General features: G+C 40.4%; 1 protein-coding gene across 1 annotated transcript in view; it reads right to left on the reverse strand.

The window, feature by feature from the left end:
* The window catches only part of alg6 (ALG6 alpha-1,3-glucosyltransferase), a 45426-nt gene that overhangs the window by 12182 nt on the left and 20883 nt on the right, over nt 1–12361 (reverse strand). Inside the window, exon 9 of the mRNA XM_055642089.1 lies at nt 242–327. Within this exon, the coding sequence (XP_055498064.1) occupies nt 242–327 (86 nt within the window). The remainder of the gene's footprint in view (nt 1–241; nt 328–12361) is intronic.

Here is a 12361-nt window from a genome sequence, read left to right on the forward strand (position 1 = left end):
CCCAGATTGCTATAGGCCAGTTTCAACTGAATACATAAAATTAACAGATCTCAATGGTGTCATAAGTAGCCATACAGTGGAAGAAAAATAAGCCACCTTCCAATTAAAAATAAACAGAGCTTTTAAAATTAAATATATATTATTTACAATTACTTTAAAATACCAACACATCATTTGCTGAGGTAACAACAGTGAAATGTTTAAACAACACAAAATTGTTCAACGGGAACAAAAAGATTACCTGAGCCAAATCTGTGTCTGTTGTGACAGTATCTCCTTCACCTTCAGGATTACAGATAAACTGCACCACACATTTGCAACTTTATCCTATTTAGAAACACATATAACCATTTATTAGACACAAAGTCTTGCAGTTTTTTATCAATCAAAAACTGGGTTGGTTTTACATTTTTAAACTAAGCATTAGTCAAATTTACCAGATGCAATGAGAACCATTTATGCAATGAGTTCCTCACTCAATCAATATCCCAAGATGAAATGTGGGACCCCATGATCCATGCAGATTGTGATTAGTGCATGAACTTGCAAGGCAATTAGATCAAGGGCAGAGGAACAAGAATATCTAGATTGCTTGCTAGCAGTTGGTACAGATTCAACAGACTGAATGGCCTCCTACCACATTTTAGCTATTCTAAAATTCTGTGAATTTTTGTGTCCTTTAACAGGAAATACTCATTAGAAATGGCTACTGAGATCAGGGCTTCTGACAAGTACTAAAGATATTCCAGGGGATTTGAAAACAAGGTTCAAAAGTGTACATTCAGAAGAATAACACTGGAAAGCATGAAATGAGTAAAGACGACAAATCCATCAATCATGTAATACGTGGAGTGGAAGCTTGGAGTTTATTGCTTCCTTCAAATTGAGGGAAACAAACATTCTGTAAACTTATCAATTTTCCTATTCTCCACTTGCAATATACTTTTCCCACTATTCCCCTGCCCAAAGAACCACTGTAGTAAGTTATTGATTCCTAGATATTTATCTGGATCCTGTATGAAGGAGTTATTTTACTCTGCCTCAAGAGCATTTGTTGAATCTTTTCCACGTGATGGAAAAGTATTGATAAACAAATTATTGGATCAAATTCAGTGTACCAAAGAAAACTTGTATATTATAAGTGTTTTCTTACCCAGCAAAGTGAGAACAAATGCAGAACATTCAACAGAATTATTTTTTGAAAATAAATTTGAATACATTTCAGTCGAATCAAATTGAGATTGACAAAAAACACGACTAGTATTTAACAAGATGAACACATGTTGCACAAAATATAATATTTCCTATACAGTTCAGATCTCTGTGGTCAATGTTACCTATGCAATTAGGCAAAACTGACTAAAATTGTTGCAATATATTAAATACATCTTTACTCAATATCTTTTAGAGATTTTAGAATTTCTTCCTGGAGAGGTCTTGTTTGTAATTACATTAACTCAGATTAAATTAGCAATGTCCCTGGTTTTTCCACGCTCTGTTGCTTTAATTTTTCTGAATATTTATGGAAGTTCAGTACCCCTGCTGTGCAAACTGAAGACCCATGCTTATATTTTTTCCTTTAACATCTTAGTCACTCAGCACAATTCTGCAACACGACACTCTATCATGTGGTGTGACCTTACCGATATATTAAGAGACAAACTAAGGAAACAGCTAACAACCCAAAAATAGGTCGTAAATTAGGCAATGGATTCTGCACGACCAAGAAATGTACGACACCACACTCTGCAACTTCACCGTCCACCTCAAGTTACCTCTTCTCTATCTGTTACTATTTCCCTGGACATGGGCAAATTTGGGATTTCTACTGGTGCACACAAACACAAAAGCAGAACCTCTTGATAGCTGATTGCCTTTTTTAGCGGAGTCATGGAGTGTAGTGCCCAGAGTAGGTGAATCGAGGAACAGAGCACATAGGTTTAAGGTGAAGGGGAAATTACTTAATAGGAATCTAAGGGGTAACTTTATCACACAAAGGGTTGTGGGTGTATGGAACAAGCAGCCATGACATTCTCTAAATTTCCAGCTGAACCTATGCCAGGTTAAGTCTTGCACAGGAACCACAACTCCATTCATATCAATGGGGGGTACCAGCTGCAAGGAAACAAGTATTAAATCTTTTTTTTGTTAAATCTAGTTAATTAAATTTCATTATATTGTTTTGTATTTTAAATAGTTTCAAGTACTAGAAAACTGAAAAATTCTAAAATTTGGAATGTTTCTATATATCAGAGACATTTACAAACATTCAAGGTTGTGACAGTTGACTGAGAGAGGGAATGTGACTTATCCAGCAGCGTAGTTTATTTCAGCATTATGATTGATCCAACCTCATATGCACTCAGAGATCTTTGCCAATAAGTAGTAGGGTGGTTTGGACAAGAAGGCTGCTGAGAACTAGGATGAAAGTTAAGTGAAATATTAGTTGCCAAGTAAAGTCAAATCCAAAGAGCCTCACCATTGTCAGAGTCACAGTGATACAGCGTGGAAACAGGCCTTTTGCCCTCACCAGCCAACATGTCCCAGCTACATTAGTCCCACCTGCCTGTGTTTGGTCCATATCCCTCCAAACCTGTCCTACCCATGTACCTGTCTAACTGCTTCTTACTCGTTGAGATAGTCCCAGCATTACCTACCTCCTCTGGCTGCTTGTTCCATACACCCACAACCCTTTGTGTGATAAAGTTACCCCTCAGATTCCTATTAAGTATTTTCTCCTTCACCTTAAACCTATGTCCTCTGGTCCTCGATTCACCTACTCTGGGCAAGAGACTCTGTTCATTTTCCCGATCTATTCCTCTCATGATTTTATACACAAAAATTGTCACAAAATATTGGAACATCATATCCATGTCCTATATTTTTGTCTCAACTGCACACTGCCATACAACTGAAATGATGCAATGGTCTAGGGTGCAGCCATCTTCAGGTACGCTGCTGAAATGAACAGTGGTCCCACTTGCTCCTCATCAATGAATTGGCACAGCAAAATATTCCACCTGCATGTACAGCAACAATCAACAACGCTGGTGCACCAAATCTGTAAATCCGACTCAGGTTTTCAAAATTCATCTTTAACTTCATACCACTGGAGCAACAATACTTCAATTGCTAATACTGGACAAAAGTGTAAATTATGCAAGTGCCAATAAAGTTACCAACTTACATTTTCTAGTATGAAAGTGATCGCTAAACTATACAATAGCACAGACTAGTGGTTGTTCACAGAATGTGTGTTGGAATATCAAATTGGGACATAAAATGTCAAATCTGTCATTTAAAAAAAATCAAAAAACAAAAAAGGCAAAGCCTAAACCTTATACCAGTCTGGCAATGACATAATAGAAAAATAAGAAATATCACTTGTCGAGGATCATTAATAGTAAGATTAAACGAGAACTTACCAGTTTGAAGTTTGATCTGTATTTTATGAGGAGTTACGATGAGGGATTACATGAAGAACCCGCTCAGCGCGCATGCGCGGCATACTTCTAAGCAGCGGTGTGGAATCACAGATAGACACAGTTATTGAAGTAAACATAGTAAAGAAAAGGAGACATCAGTTATCAGTTTGACCCATATTATGAGGGTGGGAGCGGAGGGCACGTAATCCCTCATCGTAACACCTCATAAAATACAGATCAAACTTCAAACTGGTAAGTTCTCGTTTAATCTTACTATTTTACTTCGGAGTCACATGAGTGACTACGTGAAGACTTCAAAGCTCTGTGATTTCAAACCGTGTAACAGTTTTATTTCACTCACTGCCGAAGTTCTTGAGGGAGGAAGTGTTATCGTAATCAACCAATGAATCTGTTTGTAGAAAAACACAATGGTATTTTTTAAACAATAACAACAAAGAAATTAAATTGCTCCCCTGGGCTTAAATTAAATATTTGCAGTCCGTAAATCTTTACTGCAAATAAAACAGGTTTTGCCAACGGCTTATTATAAAATTTCTGAACGGTCTTTCCCCCCCACCATCCTGCTGTAGCCAGGATGTGGTCTATAGGCATGTCCATTCTTTTAGCCGTCGACATGGATGCTGCCCTGGTGGAATAAAATTTGTACATGTTAAGTGTTTATCCCAGCAGTTTTTAGCACCTGCTTGAGCCATCTCGCAATGGTTTGGCTCGTCACCCGACCATAAGGTTTTTTATGACTGACCCACAAGGCTTTTCATCTCCCTCGAATATTTTGGTTGTGTCTATGTAGGATAGTACGTGGGTCATGGCACATAACCGCGGTTCTGGTGGGTAAGCCCGGAATTCCACGACTGGATTAGGTGTTCCTGGTCTGCTCTGTTTAATCAGTCGCTGGATAACGACAGATCTGGTCTGGAGCTGTGAGCATGTTGTCCAGTCGCAATAGGTGTAGTGACTGGACCCTCTGTGCAGATACAAGTGCCATCAACATGAGTGTTTTGAGCATAGATTGTTCCAGGTTAAGGGGTCTGGCTGGTGGCCATCCCCTGAGGTATGTTAGGACCACACTGACATCCCATGTATGGGTGTACCTTGGTCTAGGGGGTTAGAGTTGTAAATACCCTTCATTAGTTTGACCACCAGCGGGTGTTGTCCTGGAGCTGGTTTTAAATAGACAGGCATGGCACTTCTAGCCGTGTTGATGGCTCTGTAGCTGAGTCCTTCATCGTGGTGAAGGTTTGCCAGGAATTCCAGTACGTTGGTAACTGTAGCGGTTGAGTAGGTGGTCCCTTTATCCAAGCAGTACTTCTCCCATTTCTTGATGCTGGACAAGTGCTGTTTTTTAGTGGATGTTCGAAGGGATGCTGACATGGTGTCGATGGTTTGTTCTGATAATCCCAGTCCCAGAAGTGGTTTGTGCAGAATCTGCAACCCAGGAGTTTGATTTTCATGGCACCGGTGGCTTGTGCCCGACACTGGGTGTTAATAACTCTGGGTCACTGGGGATACCATCGGAGTTTCAACAACCATGTCATGGAGTTTTGGGAACCATGGCTGTGTAGGCCAGTCGGGTACTATCAAAATACCTGAAGCAGAGTCCATTTGTATTGTGCGTAGTCCCCAACTGATGAGGCAGAAGGGAGGAAATGCATAGAAGAAGAATTTTCCCAATCCAGCGCAAACGCATCTACCGCTGCTGCCTCAGGGTCTGGTTCCCAAGCGACATACATAGGTACCTGGTGATTTAGCCTTGATGCAAATAAATCAATATCTGGCATGCCATATTGCATGATAACTTTTGCAAATTATTTGGGGTTTAACATCCATTGTCATTAAATTTACGTGACCTGGTGTCTGCCACTGTATTTAGCTTACCTGGCAGGTAAGTTACTGATAGCCAAATATGTCTTTCGCCACACCATTGCCAAATTGTGTTGACCAACTTGTCGCATGATACCGATTTTATGGTTAATGTAGGCTACCACCGTAGTATTATCTATTTGTAACCGTACATGAAAGTGATGCATATTTGTGCATATGCTTTTAAACCATAAAAGTCACCCAACATCTGTAGATAATTAATGCCCAGTGTAAGTGGTAACGATGATTCTGGGTTAGTCCATCTGCTACTTGTTAGTGATGATAATAGGTTGAAATTATGCCAAACATTTTTTGCCCACCACTGTAGTTATGATATTGCTTCAGTGGGTGACTTCATGACACGATCATAATGACCTGTATGTCGTTTTGGTGCCTGTACCTTTGCTCTTTGTATGTTTTTTTTTGTTTTTTTTTTTAAATTTTTTTATTATTGGAGATAGGTACATGATCTATTACATCATTACTGTTACATCATTTTTAAATTGATAATATTGTCAGTTATTATTACATTGTCTCCAATACTTTTTGCATTTTTCTTCGTTTTTTTTTATAACTAGATAGAGCTAAAGGGATAGATGAAATAGAGAGAGGGAAGAAGGAAAAAGAAAACTAAAATTAAAAAAAAAGGAAGAGGAGTGAAAGAGGTAATTGAAGAAGAATGGAAAAATTTGTTAGAGTTTAAAAACATCATTCGAGATATGTTCGTACATTTCGAAGTATAGCATTTCATCCAATCTTTAGTCCGGGTGCTAGTCAGGTTCCTGTGCTGAACTATTCTGACCCTTTAAGTAATCAATAAAAGGAGACCATGTTCCAACGAATAATTCCTGTTTATCCAACAGGGAAAATCTGATTCTTTCCATGTTTAAGGTCTCCGTCATTTCTATAATCCACATTTTGATTGTGGGGGCCGTAGGGCCTTTCCAAAATTTTAGGATTAATTTTTTTCCTGTTATTAAACTGTAATCGATAAAGTTTCTTTGTGTTATTCTAAGTGTTTGATTTAATTCTAATATTCCGAGTATTATTAATTTTGAGTTTGGTTCCAGTTGTGTGTTGGTTACTTTGGAAATTATACTAAAAATATTTACCCAAAATTTTTTAATTTTTGTAGTTTGTAAACATGTGCGATAACGTAGCTTCTAAATGTTGACATTTATCACATATAGGTGTTGAAAAATTTTATGTAATTTTGTTTTGGCGTAATGTAACCTATGTATTACTTTAAATTGTATTAGAGAATGTCTCGCGTTTAGTGAACACTGATGTATGTGTTGTAGACTTTCTTCCCAAGTGTCTTTCGTTATTACCTGATTTAATTCTTTTTCCCATGCTTGTCTGTATAAGTCCGTCAAAGGAGTGTCACTATCTAATAAGATATTATATATATAAGATATTATTTTTTCTGTATTAGGATGCTTATTCCAACATTCATCAAGAATCTCTGGGTTTCTATTTCGAAAATTTTTAGAATTCGATTTAACATAATCTCTAAGTTGAAGATATCTGAAATAATCATTTCCTCGAAGTCCATAAATCTGTTGCAACTCCTGAAATGTCAAAAAAGAGCCTTCCTTGTAAAGGTGTCCTATATTTTTAATTCCATAATTCTTCCATTGTGTAAAACCCCCGTCTAAACATGAAGGCTTAAACAATGAATTATTCACAATTGGAAGAAAAAGAGATAAGTTATCTAATTTTAATGTCTTTTTTAATTGTTTCCAAATTTTTATAGCACTAAATATTATAGGGTTTTCCCTATAAATTTTCTTGTTTAATTTAGACGTAGCAAATAATATCGAACCAATATCATAAGGCATACAATCTTCCTTTTCCATTTTTTACCAGTCTGGTTGCTGGTCTATTTCTCCCAACCAGAAGTTCATATTTTTAATATTAACTGCCCAGAAATAAAACAAAAAGTTAGGTAAAACCAAGCCTCCATTATTTTTTGATTTACACAAGTGTCTTTTGCTTATCCTATGATTCTTATAATCCCAGATAAAATCATTAACAATAGAGTCCAATTTTTTAAAGAAGTTTTTTGCCAGGTATATCGGAATCGTCTGAAAAAGGTATAATATTTGCGGTAAAAAAATCATTTTTATGGCATTAATTTTACCAACCATTGAAATAGGTAATGTTTTCCAGTATTGGATATTCTTATGTAATTTATTCAATAATGGGGGAAAATTTGCTTTAAATAATGATGTATATATCTTAGTTACATAGATACCTAGATATTTAAATTTTTCATTTACTACTTTAAATGGGAATTGTTGTATTATCTGTTTATTATGTTCCCTTATTGGCATAATTTCACTTTTATTCCAATTTATTCTGTATCCTGAAAGTGCACCGAATTGGTTTATTAGTTTTAATAGGTTTGGGATACTAATTTCTGGTTTTGTGATGTAAATTAATACGTCATCTGCATATAGAGAAATTTTATTCACTGTGTCTTTACTGTTATACCCATATATTTCCGGATGCCCCCTAATTCTTTCTGCAAGTGGCTCAATTGCAAGTGCAAATAGTAATGGAGATAACGGGCATCCTTGTCTACACCCTCTAGATAGACTGAATTTAGATGACAGTCTTTGGTTGGTAAGTATTCTGGCCGTAGGATTTGTGTATAGCAGTTTTATCCATGTGCAAAATTTCTCCCCTAGCTGCATCTTTTCCATCACCGAAAATAAATAAGGCCATTCGACCTGATCAAATGCTTTTTCAGCGTCAAGTGCTCTTTGTAAGTTTTGACAGTGCAAAGGTCTGAATTGTGTAGCCGGAAATGCTGCTACTGTGGTGGTCCCTGGGGGGTAGGCCACTCCTTGGATCATCCCCCTCGACGATTGAGGGACAGGGGCGTTGGTCTGCCACGGGGTTTACCGGGCGACTCCCGAGGGGTAGAGATAAGAGTGTCGATGTGTGTTCTTGAACTGTTGGAATTAAAAAGCTTCTTTTGAATCCGCCTGGCGTCCGGTCTTTTCCTGACCTTGACCAGGCCACTACACTACCATATTCCCAATTACTCTGTTACTTGTCGAATAGTTGGGAGTACGTGGACCATTAAATTGTTGCATGATTGTGCCAAATTAACTGTTTTGTCTCTTGGCAAAGTTACAGTCACGTAGACTGAACTAATTGTGAAGCCCAAGTAGTCCATGATTGTGGACGGCTTCAATTTAGATTTATCTGGATGTAAGACAATCCCAGGGTTTCGAATAACTGTTTGGTAGCTGATACAGCTAACATAGTCAATTCCATGGTCTTGCCTATTTTCCCATTGGGTAACGCTTTAAATTGCCATAGCTGCCCCATCCAGGTAAATTTCAGGTATCTGCGATGATCCTTGTGAATGGTACTAAATAGTAAACATCTTTAAGATCAATGCTTGCCATGAAGTATCCTTTGGAAATTAGTTGTTTGGCAGTAACAACCGTTTCCATTTTGAATGTATATACTTAACAAACATATTTAGTGAAGTTAAGTCAATGATGATGCGACTTCCTCCATCTTTTTGGGTTTAGTGACGAATATTTGATATGAATTCCAAGGGTTCATGTTTCCCATGATACCCTTTGGTATTCCAAGGGTTCATGCTTCCCATGATCTCTCGTTTCTTTAACGGAGAGGGAAAATACCCTCTGGGGTAAATGTTGAACTGGTGGCAATTTTTCCAGTATGAATTGTATTTTGTATCCACTAAAGCCATTGAGTATATACTGATCACTTGTGATAGACTCCCGTGCTTCTTAAAACAGGTGTAATCTCCCCCCTGTTAGTATTAAGCCCCTATTTTCTATACGTTGGTAGGAACCAGACCCACCTACCTCCATGGTTATGGGTATTCTTCTGTTTCCTGCCGGTCCAACGAGTCTTGCACGTTGTCTGACGTGGTGGTGGTGTTGGGTGGTGGCGCATTTTCCATGGGGCCTGCTCTGGGCCTTGGCCTGAAAGGCTTACGGGATTGGCATGCAGGCCCCGAGCTTTCACCAGTACCATGAGGTGGACCCTCCTGGTGGACGCGTTTGAGGTACTGCTGACTGGTTTACGTGTGGTGCTCATTCCAGACCTCTTGCGCCGATATTTTGGACACTTCGTCCAGTTTTTTAGGCTTGGTTTGGTAACTTAGCCAGACAGCAGGATCTGTGGTTGTGAGGTCGGCGTTCTCACAGTCCTGTAACAACTTTGAGTTGAGGGCAGGTTTTATAACTTCCTGAGAAGTTGCGGAGCACTGCGAACAGTAGGTCAGGTGTTTTGCCATACTACCGTGACCCTCTGGAAGAGCATGCGAAAATGATAGCCGACGTCAGGGATATCAAATTCATTTTTTGATATTTTGGCTTTTTTAAAAGCGATGCTCAATGTACCCTCCAAAATGGTGGCCACTTTGAGTAAATGCAATTTAGGGGAAGCGTGATGAAATCCAACGCCTCATGACTACCTGTCTTGGAGATTTTTGAAAGAACAGGTAGTAAGCTGGCCATCAGTTGAGACTGAAAAGCCATCTCGCTAGTGGTGGAGCCACATAGCGGCCACACCCAGCAGCTCTTCCTGATCCTGTACCTCAAGCATACTCCTGATGTTGTTCAGCCAGTGACCCCTCTTCATGACCAGCCCAGCCACTGGTCACCCCAAAGCTAACCACACTAAGGAGGAAGCGATGGGCAGTGCCTAGGCACTGTGGAGGGTATGCCTGAACCCTCCAGCGAGACTGCCCCTCACGTAGCGTGTCTCGCAGGAGCTCCTGCTCCAGGAGCCGCTCCAGCGTCTCAGGCGGCTGTCTCTCTCCCTGCGGGTGGAGAGACGTCCCCTCCGACGAGTCGGAAGCCACCGGCCGGATGCCTCTTCGGATGGCTAAACATCCAGCCCGCAGCTCAGGCACTAGCGGGACTGGGCTCGGCGCGGTGATGGGGATAGCGGAGCGCCCGGTAATTGTTCCTACCGCCTGTTACTTCTAGAGCTTTTGTGCCTTGTAGAAGCGAGAGCGCCCCTCAAGCAGCGCGTCTCGCAGGCACCTGCTCCGAGAGCCGCTCCAGCGGCTCTCTCTCCCCCCGTGCGGGTGGAGAGACGTCCCGTCCGAAATCGGGAACACCTGCCGGATGCCTCTTCGGGTGGCTATGCATCCAGCCCGCTGCTCAGGTACTAGCGGGCTGGGCTCGGCACGGTGTCGGGGAATAGCGGAACACCGGGTAAACGCTCCTACCGCCTGTTGCTGTCCCCCTCCCGACGGAAAAACGTTCCTCCTTGAACGGGGGACAGTTTTGTTCCAGAGCCTTTTTCTCTGCCTGTAAAACACAAGCAGAAAAAGGCTCCCCTGTAATAGAAACCCGACCTCAGGGTACTCACCTGACGGTCCGTTTCATTCTGTAGCGGGAGCGCCTAACTCCCGCTGCAGCCGCTGTTGCACTGCTGGCGTTAAATGCCGCGCATGCGCGCTGAGCGGGTTCTTCACGTAGTCACTCACGTGACTCCGAAGTAAAATTAGTTGACAGCAAGCTTTGAATTTTTGAAAACGTGTTAATTTATGAGGAAGGAAAAAAATGAGAGGTTTAAAAGGTTTTTACAGCATTGAAACTTAAAGAAAGTATAAATTACAGTTTACTGTGCAACAATTTTCATTTCAACATGGTGTGGAATATTGGGAGGAATAAGAGCAGGTGACATTTTTGGAATTTAGGAAAACTGTTCAAGAAATAGTAGTATCAACAAAATATAATGATTATGTGATGGGGGGAAACAGTTTGAAAATTGGAAGTGAGAAGACTTTGTGATTATAAGTAAAATCAAAGGAAACAAACATAGTCATACTCTGTGGAAATAGTCATTGCCCACCAATTCTGCACCGGTTGTCAAACAACCCTTAACATTAAACCTTTGCTCATTCGCATCACCTCTCACCTGATTCTACCATTCACCTACACAAAAGGGACAATTCACAGCGGCCAATTACTATATCAATTCAAACGTCTTTGATTTTCTATGACGTGTGGGAGGAAAACAGCACCAGAAAGAAACCTATATGATCACAGGGAGAACATGCAGACTTCATGAAACAGCATCATGAGGTGCTTTTATTACTGTGGAGAAAGACATGAAGACTGGAGAACTTGGGGTAGTTAATGGAAATGTCTTGAAGACAGTCAGTATTACAGTCGTGGTAGTGTTGAATAAGGCGTATAAAGTCAACAAACCTCCTGGGCCTGATCAGATATATCCGAGGACACTGTGGAAAAGCTAGAAAAGAAATAGGCAGGCACCCTGGCTGAGATACATGATTCGTCATTTGATACGGGTGATGCGCCAGAAGACTAGAGGGTGGCTAATGTTGTGTTGAAGAAGGACTATTAAAGCCTGGAAACTATAGACCAGTGAGCATAACATCTGTGGTGGGCAAGATACTGCAGTGTATTCTGAGGTAATAAGATAATATATATATTTGGTTAGACAGAGGTTGATTGGGGATAGTCAGCATGGTTTTGTTTGCGATAAATTAGGTCTCACAAATCTGATTGAGTTTTTGAAGTAAAAGTTGATGAGGTCAAGAGCTATATTTGTTGAAAATATGGACCTCACTGAGGCATTTAATAAGGTTCTGCATAGTTGGCTTCTATGGTAGGTTAGATCACATGGGATCCAGGGAGAGCCAGCCGACTGGAAAGAAAATTGGCTTCATGGAAAGAAGTAGAGGGTGATGGTGGAAAGTAGTTTTTCGTACTGGATGCCTGTGACTAGTGTGCGACTCAGGGATTGGTGTGGGGTCCATTGCTGTTTATGTGGAAGTCAAACCAGGGTAGGAATTTCACAGTGAACAGGAGGGCTCTCGGGAATGTTGTACAGCAGTGGGATCTGGGAGTACATGTGCGCAAGTCATTGAAGGTGACATAACAGGATCATAGGATGGTCAAGAAGCCATCCAGTGCACTGACCTTCATCGGTCCGGGTAATGAGTATAGAAGTTGGGATGTTATGTTATAGTGGTACAATACATTGGTGAGGATTGGAGTACTGATTTACAGGGCTCGAGGCCC

The sequence above is a fragment of the Leucoraja erinacea genome, chromosome 10 (assembly GCF_028641065.1).
Source record: "Leucoraja erinacea ecotype New England chromosome 10, Leri_hhj_1, whole genome shotgun sequence".
Classification (NCBI taxonomy): domain Eukaryota; kingdom Metazoa; phylum Chordata; class Chondrichthyes; order Rajiformes; family Rajidae; genus Leucoraja; species Leucoraja erinaceus.